At 46.9% G+C, this 21,415-nt stretch overlaps 1 protein-coding gene across 1 annotated transcript in view; it reads left to right on the forward strand.

The window, feature by feature from the left end:
• LOC129864131 (protocadherin-16-like) overlaps window positions 1-21,415 on the forward strand; it is a gene marked incomplete at its 5' end in the record, with an annotated part of 108,503 nt that overhangs the window by 25,845 nt on the left and 61,243 nt on the right. Inside the window, 6 exon segments of the mRNA XM_055936780.1 lie at window positions 7,237-7,476; window positions 9,755-9,880; window positions 10,244-10,453; window positions 12,513-12,769; window positions 13,255-13,461; window positions 14,365-14,761. Of these exon segments, the coding sequence (XP_055792755.1) occupies window positions 7,237-7,476; window positions 9,755-9,880; window positions 10,244-10,453; window positions 12,513-12,769; window positions 13,255-13,461; window positions 14,365-14,761 (1,437 nt within the window).

Raw genomic sequence — 21,415 nt, forward strand, 5'->3', positions numbered from 1 at the left:
CAGTACACGTGTTGGTCTGGATTCATGTTTCACTACTGTAGTATTATTCTGGAGTGTATCCCTAATTGATGTAACACATTTTAGTCTTTATCATGTAGGCTTATTCTATACATTTACATCATTGACCTTAATCATTATCCCTCCCATAAGGGGCATGAACTACCACACGTTTACAAGTCATTACTTCCCACTCTTGAGCTGGGCTTAAATACTATTTGAAATTTTTCAGGTACTTTCGGGCATTTTTTTCTTCTTGTCTTCCTGGATGGGCGGGATTTGTAACCCGTGTCACTGTTCTATTGTTTCTATTGCGCCAGTCAAGCTCAATCAAGCCCAGATAGAGTTTTATTTAAAAAATGAAATATTATTTCAGCCACAGGTGATTGGTGGCACCTTTTAATTGGGGAGGACGGTCTCGTGGTAATGGCTGGAGCAGTATCAGTGGAATGGTATTATAAATACATCAAACACTTTGGTTTCTATCACGTTTTAAGGTATGACCCAGGTGCAGACAGTGTTTGAAGAAACTAAAGTTGATTCTTTAAACAGGGGCAGGTAAAACGACAGGTCAAGGTCAGGCAGGGGTCAATAATCCAGAGTAGTGGGGCAGAGGTACAGGACGGCAGGCAGGCTCAGGGTCAGGTAGAGGTCAACACCGGAAAACCAGAGAACAGGAACAACCGAGAGATAGGAGCCGAGGGGGAAGGCTTGACGAAACAAGCTGGTAGGCTTGACGAAACAAAAACGAACTGGCGACAGACAAACAGAGAACACAGGTATAAATACACAGGGGATAATGGGGAAGATGGATGACACCTGGAAGAGGGGTGGAGACAATCACAAAGATAGGTGAAACAGAACAGATGGTGACAGGGTTCCATGTGTTTGAAAGTCCATTGGCTCCATTCCAGACTACTTTTATGAGCCGTTCTCCTTCTCAACAGCCTCCTGTGATTCCAACCCAGATGTGCCCCTGGCTGTTAAAACATCCCTTAACCCCTCAGCTCATTCAACAGAGCCCCTGGCTGTTAAAACATCCCTTAACCTCTCAGCTCATTCAACATCTTTCAATGCCTCAGAGCAATATCAAGAGGGTTGGGCACAGTAACCGAAAGGTCGCTGGTTTGAATCTCCGAGCCGACTACGTGAAGAAAAGAAATCAGTCGATGTGCCCTTGAGCAAGGCACCTTAACCGTAATTGCTGTGTACCTCTGAGTCCCAAATGGCCCATAGAGTCCCAGTGAAAAGTAGTGCACTATATAGGGAATAGGGTGTCATAGGACTCTGGTCTAAAGTAGTGCACTATGGAGGGAATAGGGTGCCATTTAAGATGCATGTGAATTCTTTGGTTGTCCTCTAATGACAGATGTGTTCATGGGAACCTGGTTTTATTATGGCTGGAGAAGCAGAGGAAACCCTTTGATATGTTATATATGTATATATTAACATGTCGTTTCTCAATCATCAGCACTGGGTAATATAATGGAGGCCTCTGTGTGTGATACACTACATACACACACACACACACACACACATCCCACGCTGCTTGGAATTAACAGAGGGGTTGTCTACAGTACACAGGGACAGAGAAAGGTAGTCTACAGTACAGAGGGACAGGTAATGTAACAGAGGGGTAGTCTACAGTACAGAGAGACAGAGAGGGGTAGTCTACAGTACAGAGAGACAGGTAATGTAACAGAGGGGTAGTCTACATTACAGAGAGACAGGTAATGTAACAGAGGGGTAGTCTACAGTACAGAGGGACAGAGAGGGGTAGTCTACAGTACAGAGAGACAGGTAATGTAACAGAGGGGTAGTCTACAGTACAGAGGGACAGGTAATGTAACATAGGGGTAGTCTACAGTACAGAGGGACAGAGAGGGGTAGTCTACAGTACAGAGAGACAGGTAATGTAACAGAGGGGTAGTCTACAGTACAGAGGGACAGGTAATGTAACAGAGGGGTAGTCTACAGTACAGAGGGACAGGTAATGTAACAGAGGGGTAGTCTACAGTACAGAGAGACAGGTAATGTAACAGAGGGGTAGTCTACAGTACAGAGAGACAGGTAATGTAACAGAGGGGTAGTCTACAGTACAGCGGGACAGAGAGGGGTAGTCTACAGTACAGAGAGACAGAGAGGGGTAGTCTACAGTACAAAGGGACAGGTAATGTAACAGAGGGGTAGTCTACAGTACAGAGGGACAGAGAGGGGTAGTCTACAGTACAGAGGGACAGGTAATGTAACAGAGGGGTAGTCTACAGTACAGAGGGACAGAGAGGGGTAGTCTACAGTACAGAGGGACAGGTAATGTAACAGAGGGGTAGTCTACAGTACAAAGGGACAGGTAATGTAACAGAGGGGTAGTCTACAGTACAGAGAGACAGAGAGGGGTAGTCTACAGTACAGAGGGACAGGTAATGTAACAGAGGGGTAGTCTACAGTACAAAGGGACAGGTAATGTAACAGAGGGGTAGTCTACAGTACAGAGGGACAGGTAATGTAACAGAGGGGTGGTCTACAGTACAGAGGGACAGAGAGGGGTAGTCTACAGTACAAAGGGACAGGTAATGTAACAGAGGGGTAGTCTACAGTACAGAGGGACAGTTAATGACAGTTCCAGATGAGTCTAGCTTAGTTTCTTTAAGCCATTACTGATGAGGCTGCTGAATTACCCACCGCTAATGTTTAACTTCTGGTTTCTGTCACTCCTCAGCCTGTATTATAGATGGGGGGGGGGTCACTCAGGCTTTATAGGGGGAGTAGGAGACATGCTAATGATGGAGAGAATGAAAGATATGGAGAGATATGGAGAGAAGGAAAGATATGGAGAGAAGGAAAGAAGAGAAGAGATGGAAAGAGAGGAGAGAAGGAGAGAAGGAAAGAGAGGAGAGGAGGAGAGGAGGAAAGATATGGAGAGAAGGAGAGAAGAGATTGAGAGATGGAAAGTTATGGAAAGAGGGGAAGAGATGGAGAGAGGAGAAGTACAAAAAGCTTTGCCAAGATAATCCATCCACCTGACAAGTGTGGCTTATCAAGAAGCTGATTAAACAGCATGATAATTACACAGGTGCTGGGGACAATAAAAGGCCACTCTAAAACTAGCAGTTTTGTCACACAACACAGATGTCTCAAGTTTTGAGGGAGCGTGCAAATTGGCATGCTGACTGCAGGAATGTCCACCAGAGCTATTGCTAGAAAATGTAATGTTAATTTCTTTACCATATGCCGCCTCCAACATTGTTTTGGAGAATTTGATAGTATGTCCGACTGGCCTCACAACCACAGACCACGTTGGCCCAGGACCTCCACATCTGGCTTCATCCCCTGCGAGATCGTCTGAGACCAGCCACCTGGACAGTTGATGAAACTGAGGAGTATTTCTGTCTGTCATGAAGCCCTTTTGTGGGGAAAAACTAATTCTGATTGGCTGGGTCTGGCTCCCCAGTGGGTGGAGATGGCTCCAAAGAGGGTGGGCCTATGCCCTCCCAGGCCCACCCAGGCCCACCCATGGTTGTGCCCCTGCCCAGTCATGTGAAATTGATAGATTAGGGCCTAATGAATTAATTTTAATTTAATTGACTGATTTCTTTACATGAACTGTAACTCAGTAAAATCTTAGATTTTTTAAAATATTTTTGTTCAGTATAGTTCCAGTTGGAGTGAGGGGTCTGTCTGTGTCTGTCTGTGTCTGTGTGTGTGTCTGTCTGTGTGTGTCTGTCTGTCTGTGTCTGTGTCTGTGTCTGTGTCTGTCTGTGTCTGTGTGTGCCTGTCTGTGTGTGTGTCTGTCTGTGTGTGTGTCTGTGTGTGTGTCTCTGTGTGTCTGTGTGTCTGTCTGTGTGTGTGTGTGTGTCTGTCTGTGTGTGTGTCTGTCTGTGTGTGTGTCTGTGTCTGTCTGTGTCTGTCTGTGTGTGTGTCTGTCTGTGTGTGTGTGTGTGTCTCTGTGTGTCTGTGTGTCTGTCTGTCTGTGTGTGTGTGTGTGTCTGTCTGTGTCTGTGTGTCTGTGTGTGTGTGTGTGTCTCTGTGTGTCTGTGTGTCTGTCTGTGTGTGTGTGTGTCTGTCTGTGTCTGTCTGTGTGTGTGTGTCTGTATGTGTGTCTGTGTGTCTGTCTGTGTCTGTCTGTGTCTGTCTGTGTGTGTGTCTGTCTGTGTTTGTGTGTGTCTCTGTGTGTCTGTCTGTGTGTGTCTGTCTGTGTGTGTGTGTGTGTCTGTCTGTGTGTCTGTCTGTGTCTGTCTGTGTCTGTCTGTGTGTGTGTGTGTCTCTGTGTGTCTGTGTGTCTGTGTGTGTGTCTCTGTGTGTCTGTGTGTCTGTCTGTGTGTGTGTGTGTGTCTGTCTGTGTGTGTGTCTGTCTGTGTGTGTGTCTGTGTCTGTCTGTGTCTGTCTGTGTGTGTGTCTGTCTGTGTGTGTGTGTGTGTCTCTGTGTGTCTGTGTGTCTGTCTGTCTGTGTGTGTGTGTGTGTGTGTCTGTCTGTGTCTGTGTGTCTGTGTGTGTGTGTGTGTCTCTGTGTGTCTGTGTGTCTGTCTGTGTGTGTGTGTGTCTGTCTGTGTCTGTCTGTGTGTGTGTGTCTGTATGTGTGTCTGTGTGTCTGTCTGTGTCTGTCTGTGTCTGTCTGTGTGTGTGTCTGTCTGTGTTTGTGTGTGTCTCTGTGTGTCTGTCTGTGTGTGTCTGTCTGTGTGTGTGTGTGTGTCTGTCTGTGTGTCTGTCTGTGTCTGTCTGTGTCTGTCTGTGTGTGTGTGTGTCTCTGTGTGTCTGTGTGTCTGTCTGTGCCTCTGTGTGTCTGTGTGTCTGTCTGTGTGTGTGTCTGTCTGTGTGTCTGTCTGTGTCTGTCTGTGTGTGTGTCTGTCTGTGTGTGTGTGTGTCTCTGTGTGTCTGTGTGTCTGTCTGTGTCTCTGTGTGTCTGTGTGTCTGTCTGTGTCTGTGTGTGTGTCTGTCTGTGTGTGTGTGTGTGTGTGTGTGTGTGTGTGTGTGTGTGTGTGTGTGTGTGTGTGTGTGTGTGTGTGTGTGTGTGTGTCTCTGTCTTATAGTGGAAACTCTGCATTGGTTGAACTGGCTCTGCAGACATGTAAATACCACTGCTTCCCCATGTTCAACAGAACATGTATGTTCCACACACACACACACACACACACACACACACACACACACACACACACACACACACACACACACACACACACACACACACACACACACACACACACACACACACACACACACACCGTGATCCAAGACATCTTCACTCCTTTATTGCATCAACAAGGACAGTAACGGGTCTGATATCCTGTCAGATAGCCTATCTGATATACTGTCTGATATACTGTCTGATAGCCTGTCTGATAGCCTGTCTGACATCCTGTTGATAGGGTGTCTGATAGTGTGCCTGATATCCTGTCTGATATCCTGTCTGATATCCTGTCTGATATACTGTCTGATATTCTGTCTGATATTCTGTCTGATATTCTGTCTGATATACTGTCAGATAGTCTGTCTGCTAGTCTGTCTGATATCCTGTCTGATAGCCTGTCTGATAGCCTGTCTGACATCCTGTCGATAGGGTGTCTGATATCCTGTCTGATATCCTGTCTGATATACTGTCTGATAGCCTGTCTGATAGGGTGTCTGATAGGGTGTGCTTTAGTTGTTTTAGGAAGTTGCCATATTTTGCCACAGTGCTGCTCCAGTATGCATTCACAGAGCTGCTCCAGTATACATTCACAGAGCTGCTCCAGTATGCATTCACAGAGCTGCTCCAGTATGCATTCACAGAGCTGCTCCAGTATGCATTCACAGAGCTGCTCCAGTATGCATTCACAGAGCTGCTCCAGTATGCATTCACAGAGCTGCTCCAGTCTGCATTCACAGGGCTGCTCCAGTATGCATTCACAAAGCTGCTCCAGTATGCATTCACAGAGCTGCTCCGGTATGCATTCACAGAGCTGCTCCAGTCTGCATTCACAGGGCTGCTCCAGTATACATTCACAGAGCTGCTCCAGTATGTATTCACAGAGCTGCTCCAGTATGCATTCACAGAGCTGCTCCAGTATTCACTCAAATAAAAGTTAAGTTAGCTAGCAAGCTAACTCGCCAAGAGAGGTACGTTGAGTTGGCTAGCTAACGTTAGCTATGTTTACCTGTTCTTGTTTCAGCAGAAAGTACAAAGCAGAGAGCATGTCCTGGTGATTGTGTTAGTGTTGTAAAGTAAAGACCTTTATGAGAGCAGCATGTTGGAAACTAGTCTATCCTTCATGAGAAAAGCAGTTTGAAACACCGAGGTTAATCTGCACAGATGAGCAGAGAGCAGAGAGCAGAGAGAGTAGAGAGCAGAGAGCAGAGAGCAGAGAGAGTAGAGAGTAGAGAGTAGAGAGTAGAGAGTAGAGAGGAGAGAGGAGAGAGCAGAGAGCAGAGAGCAGAGAGCAGAGAGAGTAGAGAGAGCAGAGAGCAGAGAGCAGAGAGCAGAGAGCAGAGAGAGTAGAGAGAGTAGAGAGAGTAGAGAGAGTAGAGAGAGTAGAGAGAGTAGAGAGAGTAGAGAGAGTAGAGAGAGTAGAGAGTAGAGAGTAGAGAGTAGAGAGTAGAGAGCAGAGAGCAGAGAGCAGAGAGCAGAGAGCAGAGAGCAGAGAGCAGAGAGCAGAGAGCAGAGAGCAGAGAGCAGAGAGAGCAGAGAGAGCAGAGAGAGCAGAGAGAGCAGAGAGAGCAGAGAGAGCAGAGAGAGCAGAGAGAGTAGAGAGTAGAGAGTAGAGAGTAGAGAGTAGAGAGTAGAGAGTAGAGAGTAGAGAGAGAGAGAGAGAGAGAGAGAGAGTGAGCGAGCGATCTTTTTTTCTGAATTGGCTGGCTGTCATTCTTAGTAGTCTATCAGTGTATGTGAATCAGGAAGACATTGGAGAATAAAGGTTTTCTTATTAAAATGAATAGTTTTCTCTATCAATCATTTCTTAGGGCTGATCAACCTTGTACACTTTTTTGGTACAGTATTGTCTCTCAACTGCAGTAAAACGTTGCCTTTTCCAGGTCTGAAAAATATGATATTTCCTTACCAATAGTTTACAGATATAAATGAGCTGGATACATGGTTCCATCTAGTCAACCAATTAATGTTTTCATCCTCTCCTATCCTATCCTTCCCCTCTCATCTCCTCTCCTCCCCTCTCCTCTCCTCTCCTATCCTTCCCCTCTCCTCTCCTCTCCTATCCTTCCCATCTCCTCTCCTCTCATTTCCTCCCCTCATCTCCTTTCCTCCAGGCTCTCTGTCCATTCTGAAGGCTCTAGATCGTGAGGACCAGGAAGTGTTTAACCTGACCATCATAGCTGAGGATCATGGGATGCCCCAGCTGTCCACCAATCAGGTTCTGTCTGTCCACGTGATTGATGTGAACGATGAGCCGCCGCTTTTCCAGGGGGAGGAGCTAGAGGCGGAGGTCAGAGAGAACCAGGAAGCGGGAACCACGGTGATCACCGTCACGGCAACGGACAGAGACCAAGGTAAGACAAAAGGGGAAGGCAGGTACACAAACACTCTTGTGTCTTGGAGGGTCTGTCCGAATAAAACGATACACGCCATCTTCAAATCCGAACTGGTTGGTTAATAAATAATCACTTTATTGAATGTCCATTGCTTTTTAAGACTGGCGAAATATTTCATGTAAAAAAGTGGAATTGACAGCGTTTTAATAACTACTTTGCAGATGTGAAACAAACAGACAATCGTAATATCAGTCAAAAATATAAAATTCACAGTTTATGCTTCAAAATCAACTTTATATGAGGTTTTTAAAATAGGTTATTTTTGATTGAACCTTCCATGACGTACAGTAAGGCATAGTTGTCAGAATAGATGGATGTAGTTCAATGCATTATTCATATAATCCACCAATACATTTATTTGGTCCAAGAATATGACTATGAGGTTGTAAATTGTAAAATTGTAAATCCTTGTCCATAGTTTGCTGCCTCCAGTCGGGATGCGTTTCAATGACTTAAGTATTTTGAACAAAAACGGACGACTGTAACTATGAATGTCAACACAATCACACTATGCCATGGATGCCATGTCATCGGAGGACTGGGTGAATGACCAACCCCCCCCCCCCCCCCCACACACACACACAGCCCCCCCCCCCCCACACACACACACACACACACAGCCCCCCCCCCCCCCCCCCACACACACACACACAGCCCCCCCCCCCCCCCCACACACACACACACACACAGCGCCCCCCCCCCCCCCCCCCCCACACACAGCGCCCCCCCCACACACACACAGCGCCCCCCCCCCCCCCCCCCCCCCCCCCCCCCCCCCCCCCAGTTCAAAGTGAATGAAGGCAGACCGTTGTGGAAAATGGCTTATTTCAGACAAGACAGATGTTTTTATTAGGTTTTATTTACTGCGGAGTCTATTAATTATCCAAAAGCACGACCGCTATCCCACTCTATATTGCTATAGAATTTATACACATGCCCTACTCTTCTCATTCCCAAACATTCTATACATGTATTAAAACGTGAAAATTACCATATCTACCGTAAGTGCTCGCTTGGCAAACACACATATATTAATATATATTTGAAGTCATATTTTTCCCGGACAGATCTACTAGGTCTACTTTAAGGTGTTTCATTGCAGTTAACATGACTCTAATTTTCCCCAGGAGTTATTTCTGAAGTAAATATGTGAGAGTGCCAAAAACCATCTCTGCTTCTAGCACGCAACCAGGCAACTTAATGCCACTGATAGAGAGAGAGAGGAGAAGGAGGGAGAGGAAAGGGTGGGAGAGGAAAGAGAGACAGAGAAGGGAAAGAGGAGGGTGGGGTGGGGTAGAATAATGGAATGAGGAAGAACTTGGAGAGAAGGAAGGGAGGGGGACGGGTTAGTTTGGGTGAGGGAAAGAGATTGGGTGAGAGAAAGGAAAGGGAAAGGGTGATACCTAGCAGAGATTGGTAGAGAGGAACAGAACAATGGAGAGAGGGGGTGGGGAGAGAGATATAGAGGGTTTTCAATGCCAATTAATTTCCCCCATCAACCACAGTGTTCAATGAGCTAGTGATGAAGGTCAGAGCAGTAACACAGATTTATAATCTAGTGTTTGTTCCTCTCAGCTGTGTGTTAGTTTGACACATCTGAATGGTCTTCAATGGCTCTCTCATCATCTCCTGTGCTTCATCTAAAATGACTTGACAGAACAGCATAGATAACAACACATACATAATAGCCCTTTGCAATAGTTTCTACCTGAGATCCGATTCCAGTTATTTTGCAGATGATGGAGAGGAGACTAGGAAAAGAGTCCAGATGAGATGTAATATTGACTTTGTGATTTTTATGTTTTATGTTTTCTCTCTCGCTCTCTGTCTCTGTCTCTGTCTCTCGCTCTCTGTCTCTGTCTCTGTCTCTGTCTCTCGCTCTCTGTCTCTGTCTCTGTCTCTGTCTCTGTCTCTGTCTCTGTCTCTGTCTCTGTCTCTGTCTCTGTCTCTGTCTCTGTCTCTGTCTCTGTCTCTGTCTCTGTCTCTGTCTCTCTCTGTCTCTGTCTCTGTCTCTGTCTCTGTCTCTGTCTCTGTCTCTGTCTCTGTCTCTCGCTCTCTGTCTCTGTCTCTGTCTCTGTCTCTGTCTCTGTCTCTGTCTCTGTCTCTGTCTCTGTCTCTGTCTCTGTCTCTGTCTCTGTCTCTGTCTCTGTCTCTGTCTCTCTCTGTCTCTGTCTCTGTCTCTGTCTCTGTCTCTGTCTCTGTCTCTGTCTCTGTCTCTGTCTCTCTCTGTCTCTAGGTTCTAATGGCCAGGTGACATATGGAGGTGTAACAGAGGAAGGCTTCACCATCAACCCTGTGACAGGGGTCATCAGTACTACCAAGACCCTGGACAGAGAGACTCGGGACCACTACACACTCACAGGTAAGAGTAATCCCTCTACCAGTTCAGTGTTCAAAAGATTGGAAGAATGTATAAAGGGGTTAATTCCTTGGCGTTGATAGTCTCAGAAAGTGCTGTGTGGCACAGTTGGTATAGTATGACACTTACAATGCCAGGTTGTGGGTTCACTTCCCAAGAGGGACTAATATGGAAATATATGTAAAATGTATGCTCTCACTACTGTAAATCGCTCTGGATAAGAGTGTCTGCTAAATTTTCCACGTGCATTTTGTTTGTTTAACTGAATCAGCTTGTGATTGGTCCTTCTTTATAACACATCAGCAAATGAACTGACGGGAAGTTGCAGTCCAATCTGTTCACACTCTCTATCCGTCCTCCCACCAGTGTCTGCCAGGGACGGGGGCCTGCCTCCTAACTTTGCCAAGGTGGTGGTGCGTGTGTTGGTGCAGGATGAGAACGACAACGTGCCGGTGTTCGCCAGGCCCTGGTACGGCCTAGAGGTCCCTGAGAGCCAGAGCCCCGTGGAGCTGTGTATTGTCAGGGCTGCTGACGCAGACACGGGACCCGCGGGAGACATAGAGTACAGGATCACTGGTAAGACCTGGAGACAGGATCACTGTTAGGACCTGGAGACATAGAGTACAGGATCACTGGTAAGACCTGGAGACATAGAGTACAGGATCACTGGTAAGACCTGGAGACATAGAGGACAGGATCACTGGTAAGACCTGGAGACATAGAGTACAGGATCACTGGTAAGACCTGGAGACAGGATCACTGGTAAGACCTGGAGACATAGAGGACAGGATCACAGTTAGGACCTGGAGACATAGAGGACAGGATCACTGGTAAGACCTGGAGACATAGAGTACAGGATCACTGGTAAGACCTGGAGACAGGATCACTGTTAGGACCTGGAGACATAGAGTACAGGATCACTGGTAAGACCTGGAGACATAGAGTACAGGATCACTGGTAAGACCTGGAGACATAGAGGACAGGATCACTGGTAAGACCTGGAGACATAGAGTACAGGATCACTGGTAAGACCTGGAGACAGGATCACTGGTAAGACCTGGAGACATAGAGGACAGGATCACAGTTAGGACCTGGAGACATAGAGGACAGGATCTCTGGTAAGACCTGGAGACATAGAGTACAGGATCACTGGTAAGACCTGGAGACAGGATCACTGGTAAGACCTGGAGACATAGAGGACAGGTTCACTGGTAAGACCTGGAGACATAGAGTACAGGATCACTGGTAAGACCTGGAGACAGGATCACTGGTAAGACCTGGAGACATAGAGGACAGGATCACTGGTAAGACCTGGAGACATAGAGTACAGGATCACTGGTAAGACCTGGAGACATAGAGTACAGGATCACTGGTAAGACCTGGAGACAGGATCACTGGTAAGACCTGGAGACATAGAGGACAGGATCACTGGTAAGACCTGGAGACATAGAGTACAGGATCACTGGTAAGACCTGGAGACATAGAGTACAGGATCACTGGTAAGACCTGGAGACAGGATCACTGGTAAGACCTGGAGACATAGAGGACAGGATCACTGGTAAGACCTGGAGACATAGAGGACAGGATCACTGGTAAGACCTGGAGACATAGAGGACAGGATCACTGGTAAGACCTGGAGACATAGAGTACAGGATCACTGGTAAGACCTGGAGACATAGAGGACAGGATCACTGGTAAGACCTGGAGACATAGAGGACAGGATCACTGGTAAGACCTGGAGACATAGAGGACAGGATCACTGGTAAGACCTGGAGACATAGAGGACAGGATCACTGGTAAGACCTGGAGACATAGAGGACAGGATCACTGGTAAGACCTGGAGACAGGATCACAGTTAGGACCTGGAGACATAGAGTACAGGATCACTGGTAAGACCTGGAGAAATAGAGTACAGGATCACTGGTAAGACCTGGAGACAGGATCACTGGTAAGACCTTGGGAGTGGGGCGTCTCTCTAGAAGTCGACGCCAGACCGTCTCTCTAGAGGTCGAACACCAGACCGTCTCTCTAGAAGTCGACGCCAGACCGTCTCTCTATAGGTCGACGCCAGACCGTCTCTCTAGAGGTCGACGCCAGACCGTCTCTCTAGAGGTCGACGCCAGACCGTCTCTCTAGAGGTCGACTCCAGACCGTCTCTCTAGAGGTCGACGCCAGACCGTCTCTCTAGAGGTCGACGCCAGACCGTCTCTCTAGAGGTCGACGCCAGACCGTCTCTCTAGAGGTCGAACACCAGACCGTCTCTCTAGAGGTCGAACACCAGACCGTCTCTCTAGAGGTCGACGCCAGACCGTCTCTCTAGAGGTCGACGCCAGACCGTCTCTCTAGAGGTCGACGCCAGACCGTCTCTCTAGAGGTCGACGCCATACCGTCTCTCTAGAGGTCGACGCCATACCGTCTCTCTAGAGGTCGACGCCAGACCGTCTCTCTAGAGGTCGACGCCAGACCGTCTCTCTAGAGGTCGACGCCAGACCGTCTCTCATGAGCGACTCGATGATGATGAATAGATCTGATGTTCACGGAAATTGAAAACTTCACTATCTGAACTGAAATTAAATCTAGTCAATGTTACCAGGTGTCACCATGACAGCTGTCTCTCTTCTCCTCCCTCCTATAGCTGGAGACCCAGACGGAGACTTCCAACTCCATGTCAGTACAGGGGCCCTGTCCACGTCTCGTCCCCTGGATCGGGAGCTGCGGGCAGGGTACAACCTGCAGGTGGTGGCCCTGGACCGTGGTTCTCCTGCTCTGAGCAGCACAGCCACAGTGGAGGTGAGGGTGCTGGATGTAAATGATAACAGTCCATCCTTCAGCAGCAGCAGCTACACCGTAGACGTCTCAGAGGACGCCGCCCAGGGAACTACAGTCTTAGAGGTAAGATAGGATCATTTATGTTCAGATGTGATGAAATACAATAGGATCGCAACTCCACCCTTTGGTTAAAACTAAGTTAAGGTGCAACTAAATCCAATACAATGTGATAGCGGCAGCTACACCATCAACAGTCTCACTTCAGTATTTAACATTTGAATGTGTGGTTTGGGGGTGTCATAATACCCATAAAACCTAGCGGTCAAACAGGGAAAAGGTTCCAATCGTTTCTCCAACATTCATTTTTCCCCCGTAGGGGATAGTAGAAACACTTACAATAAGGGCTGGGTTTCTTGCAGGCTTTAACCTGGCGTGACGTTTTCATAACCGTGTAAATCTCTTTAGGACAAGGTGACTTTGATCAATATAGTCGCCTGATACAGACAATTACATTGATGGAAGCTACAATCTATCTGCAGTATTAAAGCTAGGTCATAATAGGTCCATAACTTTCACACCAAAAAATCTAATATTGGTGACGGCCACAGGTCACGGCCACAGACGCAGACGAGGGGGAGAACGGGAAGGTTCTGTATTTCCTGAGTCAAGAGGCGAGGGGCGCTTTCACCGTTGACGAAAACACTGGGCGTATCACTACGGCGTCGCCGGTGGACCGGGAGAAGAGGGCGTCGTACAGCTTCCATGTGTTCGCTGTGGACCTGTCACCTGCAGAGCCCAGAAACACCTCAGCTCAGGTAACAGGGCCAGACGACAACACATCATTGATGTCAATAAATACTTTATGTGAAGAACAATATGTATTTTATATTGGCATACTACCTTCCTCAGAGGATAACTTTACCATCACATCTCCTCCAACCCTCTCCTCCCTCTCTCTCCCAACCCTCTCCTCCCTCTCTCCCCCAACCCTCTCCTCCCTCTCTCTCCCAACCCTCTCCTCCCTCTCTCCCCCAACTCTCTCTCGTCCCTCTCTCTCCCAACCCTCTCTCCTCCCTCTCTCCCCCAACCCTCTCCTCCCTCTCTCCCCCAACTCTCTCTCGTCCCTCTCTCTCCCAACCCTCTCTCCTCCCTCTCTCTCCCAACCCTCTCCTCCCTCTCTCCCCCAACCCTCTCCTCCCTCTCTCTCCCAACCCTCTCCTCCCTCTCTCCCCCAACCCTCTCCTCCCTCTCTCTCCCAACCCTCTCCTCCCTCTCTCCCCCAACTCTCTCTCGTCCCTCTCTCTCCCAACCCTCTCTCCTCCCTCTCTCTCCCAACCCTCTCCTCCCTCTCTCCCCCAACCCTCTCCTCCTTCTCTCTCCCAACCCTCTCCTCCCTCTCTCCCCGAACCATCTCTCGTCCCTCTCTCTCCCAACACTCTCCCAACCCTCTCTCCTCCCAAATCTCTCTCCTCTCTCTCTCTCCCAACCCTCTCTCCTCCCAAACCTCTCTCCTCTCTCTCTCCCAACCCTCTCTCCTCTCTCTCTCCCAACCCTCTCTCTCCCAACCCTCTCCTCTCTCCTCCCTCTCTCTCCCAACCCTATCCTCTCTCCTCCCTCTCTCTCCTAACCCTCTCTCCTCCTCTCTCTCCCAACCCTCTATCCTCGCTCCTTTTCCCAACCCAAACCCCCTTTTCATTCTCCGCTTCTTCGTAACCCAGGTCACAGTGACGATCCTGGACATAAACGACAACGCTCCATTCTTCATCCAAGACCCCCTCGTCGTCGAGGTCTCGGCCAGCCAATCACATCGGGTCCTGGCCACCATGCGGGCCGAGGACAAGGACTTTGGTGCCAACGGTTCTGTGTTCTACCGTTTCGCCGGTCCGGTGAGGGGTTTCAGCATCAACTCCCTAACAGGAGAGATCCAGGGGACGGAGGGGATAGACAGGCTGAATCAGGCCCAGAGGACCCTCATGGTGGAGGCTATGGACCAGGGAACCCCGGCCCAGTCCAGCCTGGGGGTGGTGGTGGTCTATGTAAAGGAACAGGTGTATACAGGCATCAGGTTCTCAAGGAACGCCAGAGATGTCAGCATACAGGAGAATGCCGCCAAAGGTTTGTGGATAACCTTATTTGGAAAGTCTCAACTGTAAATGCTCAACTCACTATCAATAGACTAGACTGTCGCTAACACGTCATCTGTTGGAACTGTTGCCTGTTACTCAGAATTCTGTTGACGTTCTGTTGGATTCGGTTAACATTCGATTGGATTCTGTTCATGTTCTGTTGACTTTCGATTGGATTCTGCTGGCGTTCTGTTGGATTCTGTTCATGTTCTGTTGACGTTCTGTTGGATTCTGTTGGATTCTGTTGACGTTCTGTTGGATTCTGTTGACGTTCTGTTGGATTCTGTTGACGTTCTGTTGGATTCTGTTGGATTCTGTTGACGTTCTGTTGGATTCTGTTGGATTCTGTTGACGTTCTGTTGGATTCTGTTCATGTTCTGATGACGTTCTGTTGGATTCTGTTGACGTTCTGTTGGATTCTGTTGGATTCTGTTTACGTTCTGTTGGATTCTGTTTACGTTCTTTTGGGTTCTGTTGACGTTCTATTGGGTTCCGTTGACGTTCTATTGGGTTCAGTTGACGTAGGGAGATTCCACGCCAGCAGAAAATCTTTTTGGTATCTGATTTTTCTGGACATTCTCACATAGAAACTTAATTGGGTAAAAAGATGTTTGAAATGCCTTTTACATTTCTATCACAAACCATTTTGTAGAAAATCCTGATGAAAGTGGCCATTTCTGTCCTTTTTTAGACCTTTGTAAGACGCAATAATCTGGGAACCGAAAATGGATTCAAAGGTAACTTCCTCTGCAGGTGACTTGATGAACGTGCCATCATAATGGAGGGCTCTGATTGGTTAATGACGTATCACGTATCACGTGATATCACGTATCACGTCTCTGTATAGAATGGGTCACGTTATTAAAAGTACCAGCGAGCACCACTCTGGAATGTCGACGTGTTTGAAGATTATAGAGTTACAAACATTGTTTTTTAAAAATGTTTTAAATGCCGTGTTTATATTTTCTATGTTAAATAAATAAATGTGAAAAATGTGTATTTCAGAATTTAGACATACTCCGTGTTTGAGCAACACAATAAGGAGTATAACGACACCAAGATATTGTCTGTATCATGTCTGGTTCACAGATCACAGGGTCTTACAGAAGGTAAAGGTCTGAGACGGGACTGAAAGGGCCACTTTCATCATGGTTTTCAACAACAACAAACAGGCGGTTGTGATACAAATGTAAACAGCATGTTAAACATCCCACTTCCCCAGTGAAGTTTCTTTGTGAGAACTGCCAGAACAACGCGAGTTACCTCAAAACATGTTCCACTGTCGTGGAATCGTCCAATATTGGGTTCTGTTGACGTTCTATTGGGTTCTGTTGACGTTCTATTGGGATCTGTTGACGTTCTTTTGGTTTCATTTGACGTTCTATTGGGTTCTGTTGATGTTCTATTGGGTTCTGTTGATGTTCTATTGGGTACTGTTGACGTTCTATTGGTTTCATTTGACGTTCTATTGGGTTCTGTTGACATTCTATTGGGTTCTGTTGATGTTCTATTGGGTACTGTTGACGTTCTATTGGTTTCATTTGACGTTCTATTGGGTTCTGTTGATGTTCTATTGGGTTCTGTTGATGTTCTATTGGGTACTGTTGACGTTCTATTGGTTTCATTTGATATTCAATCGGGTTCTGTTGACGTTCTATTGGGTACTGTTGACGTTCTATTGGTTTCATTTGACATTCAAACGGGTTCGGTTGACGTTCTATTTGTTTCTGTTATTATTATGTTGGGTTCTGTTAAAAAAGAATAATTTTTGGGCTATGGGAGGGGGTTACTAAGCGGACAAATGGAATTGTTTTAAGATGGTCATACCATGGATCAGTTAGCACTTTGATTTATATTTTTAGGACCCCTTTAGGTATCACACATTTATACAAATCTAGATATTTTATGAAATATTGAATTTTGCCTTTACTACTAAAGCCCCTAGAAACACATTGAATAACACATTCATAAATGGCAAAAAAAGACAGTCACAAAATAAATCATGAGGAATAAGGTTTTGAAGTGTCTGTTTTCTATTTAGGAGATGTACGAAAGCTTTTTACACAAAATGACCTTCATACTTTCATTCATTTGTATGGGTTAACTTGTACGGGTTACCTTGTATGGGTTACCTTGTATGGGTTACCGTGTAAGGGTTACCCTGTATGGGTTACCTTGTATGGGTTACCTTGTAAGGGTTACCCTGTATGGGTTACCTTGTATGGGTTACCGTGTATGGGTTACCTTGTATGGGTTACCCTGTATGGGTTACCTTGTAAAGGTTACCGTGTATGGGTCACCTTGTATGTGTTACCTTGTATGGGTTACCTTGTATGGGTTACCTTGTATGTGTTACCTTGTATGGGTTACCCTGTATGGGTTACCTTGTATGGGTTACCGTGTATGGGTCACCTTGTATGTGTTACCTTGTATGGGTTACCTTGTATGGGTTACCCTGTATGGGTTACCTTGTAAAGGTTACCGTGTATGGGTCACCTTGTATGTGTTACCTTGTATGGGTTACCTTGTATGGGTTACCTTGTATGGGTTACCTTGTATGTGTTACCTTGTATGGGTTACCTTGTATAGGAAACCTTGTATGGGTTACCTTGTATGGGAAACCTTGTATGGGTTACATTGTATGCGTTACCTTGTATGGGTTACCTTGTATGGGTTACCTTGTATGGGTTACATTGTATGGGTTACCTTCAGTCCCGTGACACTTGTGGGGGTCGTAGGCGGATGCCGTGGATTGACACGCAGCTCATGCAAATGACAGATTTTGATGGGGATTTATTGTTACTTGGATTGACTCAATAGACTTTTTCAATAGACTTTTAAGTATTAAAGTTATGTTAATTTCTGTTGATGTGGCATTGGGTTCTGTTGATCAGAAGGTGATAAGAAGGTGTAAATGTTTATAATTTTACTGGACTGATGGTCATGGTGCTTTCAAGACAACTGGGAACTCAGAAGAAAACGAGGTCAAATCATGACGCCAGTGAACTTCAGGTCAGAAAGTTTGGAGCTCTAGAAAGATGCTTGAGTTTCTGAGTTGGATGACCATTCAAAATGATTTTCCCCAGTCGGATCTTGTTTCCCCCCCCGAGTTCCCAGTTGTCTTGAATACACTGAAGTCGGTTTTCGGAGATATCCAAGTTCCTAGTTGTTTTGAACACAGCATCTGACGAAAACCATGAGGCCGATTCGTAAAGCTTTGGAAAAAGCTCTGAGGAAGACCATGAGGCCGATACGTAAAGCTCTGACGAAGACCATTAGGCCGATACGTAAAGCTCTGACGAAGACCATGAGGCCGATACGTAAAGCTCTGACGAAGTCCATGAGGCTGATACGTAAAGCTCTGACGAAGGCCATGAGGCCGATACGTAAAGCTCTGACGAAGACCATGAGGCCGATTAGTAAAGCTTTGGAAAAAGCTCTGACGAAGACCATGAGGCCGATACGTAAAGCTCTGACGAAGACCATGAGGCCGATACGTAAAGCTCTGACGAAGGCCATGAGGCCGATACGTAAAGCTCTGACGAAGACCATGAGGCCGATACGTAAAGCTCTGACGAAGACCGACCATGAGGCCGATACGTAAAGCTCTGACGAAGGCCATGAGGCCGATACGTAAAGGTCTGAGGAAGACCATGAGGCCGATACGTAAAGCTCTGACGAAGACCATGAGGCCGATTCGTAAAGCTTTGGAAAAAGCTCTGACGAAGACTATGAGAATGATACGTAAAGCTCTGACGAAGACCATGAGGCCGATACGTAAAGCTCTGAGGAAGACCATGAGGCCGATACGTAAATCTTTGGAAAAAGCTCTGACGAAGACCATGAGGCCGATACGTAAAGCTCTGACGAAGACCATGAGGCCGATACGTAAAGCTTTGGAAAAAGCTCTGACGAAGACCATGAGGCCGATACGTAAAGCTCTGACGAAGACCATGAGGCCGATACGTAAAGCTCTGACGAAGGCCATGAGGCCGATACGTAAAGCTCTGACGAAGACCATGAGGCCGATACGTAAAGCTCTGACGAAGACCGACCATGAGGCCGATACGTAAAGCTCTGACGAAGACCATGAGGCCGATACGTAAAGCTCTGACGAAGACCATGAGGCCGATACGTAAAGCTCTGACGAAGACCATGAGGCCGATAAGTAAAGATCTGACGAAGACCATGAAGCCGATACGTAAAGCTTTGGAAAAAGCTCTGACGAAGACCATGAGGCCGATTCGTAAAGCTTTGGAAAAAGCTCTGACGAAGACCATAAGGCCGATACGTAAAGCTTTGGAAAAAGCTCTGACGAAGACTATGAGGCCGATACGTAAAGCTTTGGAAAAAGCTCTGATGAAGACCATGAGGCCGATACGTAAAGCTTTGGAAAAAGCTCTGAGGAAGACCATGAGGCCGATACGTAAGGCTTTGGAAAAAGCTCTGAGGAAGACCATGAGGCCGAAACGTAAAGCTTTGGAAAAAGCTCTGAAGAAGGCCACGAGGCCGATACGTAAAGCTTTGGAAAAAGCTCTGACGAAGACCATGAGGCCGATACGTAAAGCTCTGACGAAGACCATGAGGCCGATACGTAAAGCTTTGGAAAAAGCTCTGACGAAGACCATGAGGACAACACGTAAAGCTTTGGAAAAAGCTCTGACGAAGACCATGAGGCCGATACGTAAAGCTCTGACGAAGACCATGAGGCCGATAAGTAAAGCTTTGGAAAAAGCTCTGACGAAGACCACGAGGCCGATATGTAAAGCTTTAGAAAAAGCTCTGACGAAGACCACGAGGCCGATAGGTAAAGCTTTGGAAAAAGCTCTGAGGAAGACCATGAGGACAATACGTAAAGCTTTGGAAAAAGCTCTGACGAAGACCATGAGGCCGATACGTAAAGCTTTGGAAAAAGCTCTGACGAAGACCATGAGGTCGATACGTAAAGCTCTGACGAAGACCATGAGGCCTATACGTAAAGCTTTGGAGAGAGCTCTGACGAAGACCATGAGGACAATACGTAAAGCTTTGGAAAAAGCTCTGACGAAGACCATGAGGCCGATACGTAAAGCTTTGGAAAAAGCTCTGACGAAGACAATGAGGCCGATACGTAAAGCTCTGACGAAGACCATGAGGCCGATACGTAAAGCTCTGACGAAGGCCATGAGGCCGATACGTAAAGTTCTGACGAAGACCATGAGGCCGATACGTAAAGCTTTGGATAAAGCTCTGACGAAGACCATGAGGCCGATACGTAAAGCTTTGGAAAAAGCTCTGACGAAGACCATGAGGCCGATACGTATAGCTCTGACGAAGACCATGAGGCCGATAAGTAAAGCTTTGGAAAAAGCTCTGACGAAGACCATGAGGCCGATACGTAAAGCTTTGGAAAAAGCTCTGACGAAGACCATGAGGCCGATACGTAAAGCTCTGACGAAGACCATGAGGCCGATAAGTAAAGCTTTGGAAAAAGCTCTGACGATGACCATGAAGCCGATACGTAAAGCTTTGGAAAAAGCTCTGAGGAAGACCATGAGGCCGATACGTAAAGCTCTGAGGAAGACCATGAGGCCGATACGTAAAGCTCTGACGAAGACCATGAGGCCGATACGTAAAGCTCTGACGAAGACCATGAGGCCGATACGTAAAGCTTTGGAAAAAGCTCTGACGAAGACCATGAGGACAATACGTAAAGCTTTGGAAAAAGCTCTGACGAAGACCATGAGGCCGATAAGTAAAGCTTTGGAAAAAGCTCTGACGAATACCACGAGGTTCGATATGCAAAGCTTTAGAAAAAGCTCTGACGAAGACCACGAGGCCGATAGGTAAAGCTTTGGAAAAAGCTCTGAGGAAGACCATGAGGACAATACGTAAAGCTTTGGAAAAAGCTCTGACGAAGACCATGAGGCCGATACGTAAAGCTTTGGAAAAAGCTCTGACGAAGACCATGAGGTCGATACGTAAAGCTCTGACGAAGACCATGAGGCCTATACGTAAAGCTTTGGAGAGAGCTCTGACGAAGACCATGAGGACAATACGTAAAGCTTTGGAAAAAGCTCTGACGAAGACCATGAGGCCGATACGTAAAGCTTTGGAAAAAGCTCTGACGAAGACAATGAGGCCGATACGTAAAGCTCTGACGAAGACCATGAGGCCGATACGTAAAGCTCTGACGAAGGCCATGAGGCCGATACGTAAAGTTCTGACGAAGACCATGAGGCCGATACGTAAAGCTTTGGATAAAGCTCTGACGAAGACCATGAGGCCGATACTTAAAGCTTTGGAAAAAGCTCTGACGAAGACCATGAGGCCGATACGTATAGCTCTGACGAAGACCATGAGGCCGATAAGTAAAGCTTTGGAAAAAGCTCTGACGAAGACCATGAGGCCGATACGTAAAGCTTTGGAAAAAGCTCTGACGAAGACCATGAGGCCGATACGTAAAGCTCTGACGAAGACCATGAGGCCGATAAGTAAAGCTTTGGAAAAAGCTCTGACGAAGACCATGAGGCCGATACGTAAAGCTTTGGAAAAAGCTCTGAGGAAGACCATGAGGCCGATACGTAAAGCTCTGAGGAAGACCATGAGGCCGATACGTAAAGCTCTGACGAAGACCATGAGGCCGATACGTAAAGCTCTGACG

This window comes from Salvelinus fontinalis, chromosome 10 (genome assembly GCF_029448725.1).
Source record: "Salvelinus fontinalis isolate EN_2023a chromosome 10, ASM2944872v1, whole genome shotgun sequence".
Classification (NCBI taxonomy): Eukaryota; Metazoa; Chordata; class Actinopteri; order Salmoniformes; family Salmonidae; genus Salvelinus; species Salvelinus fontinalis.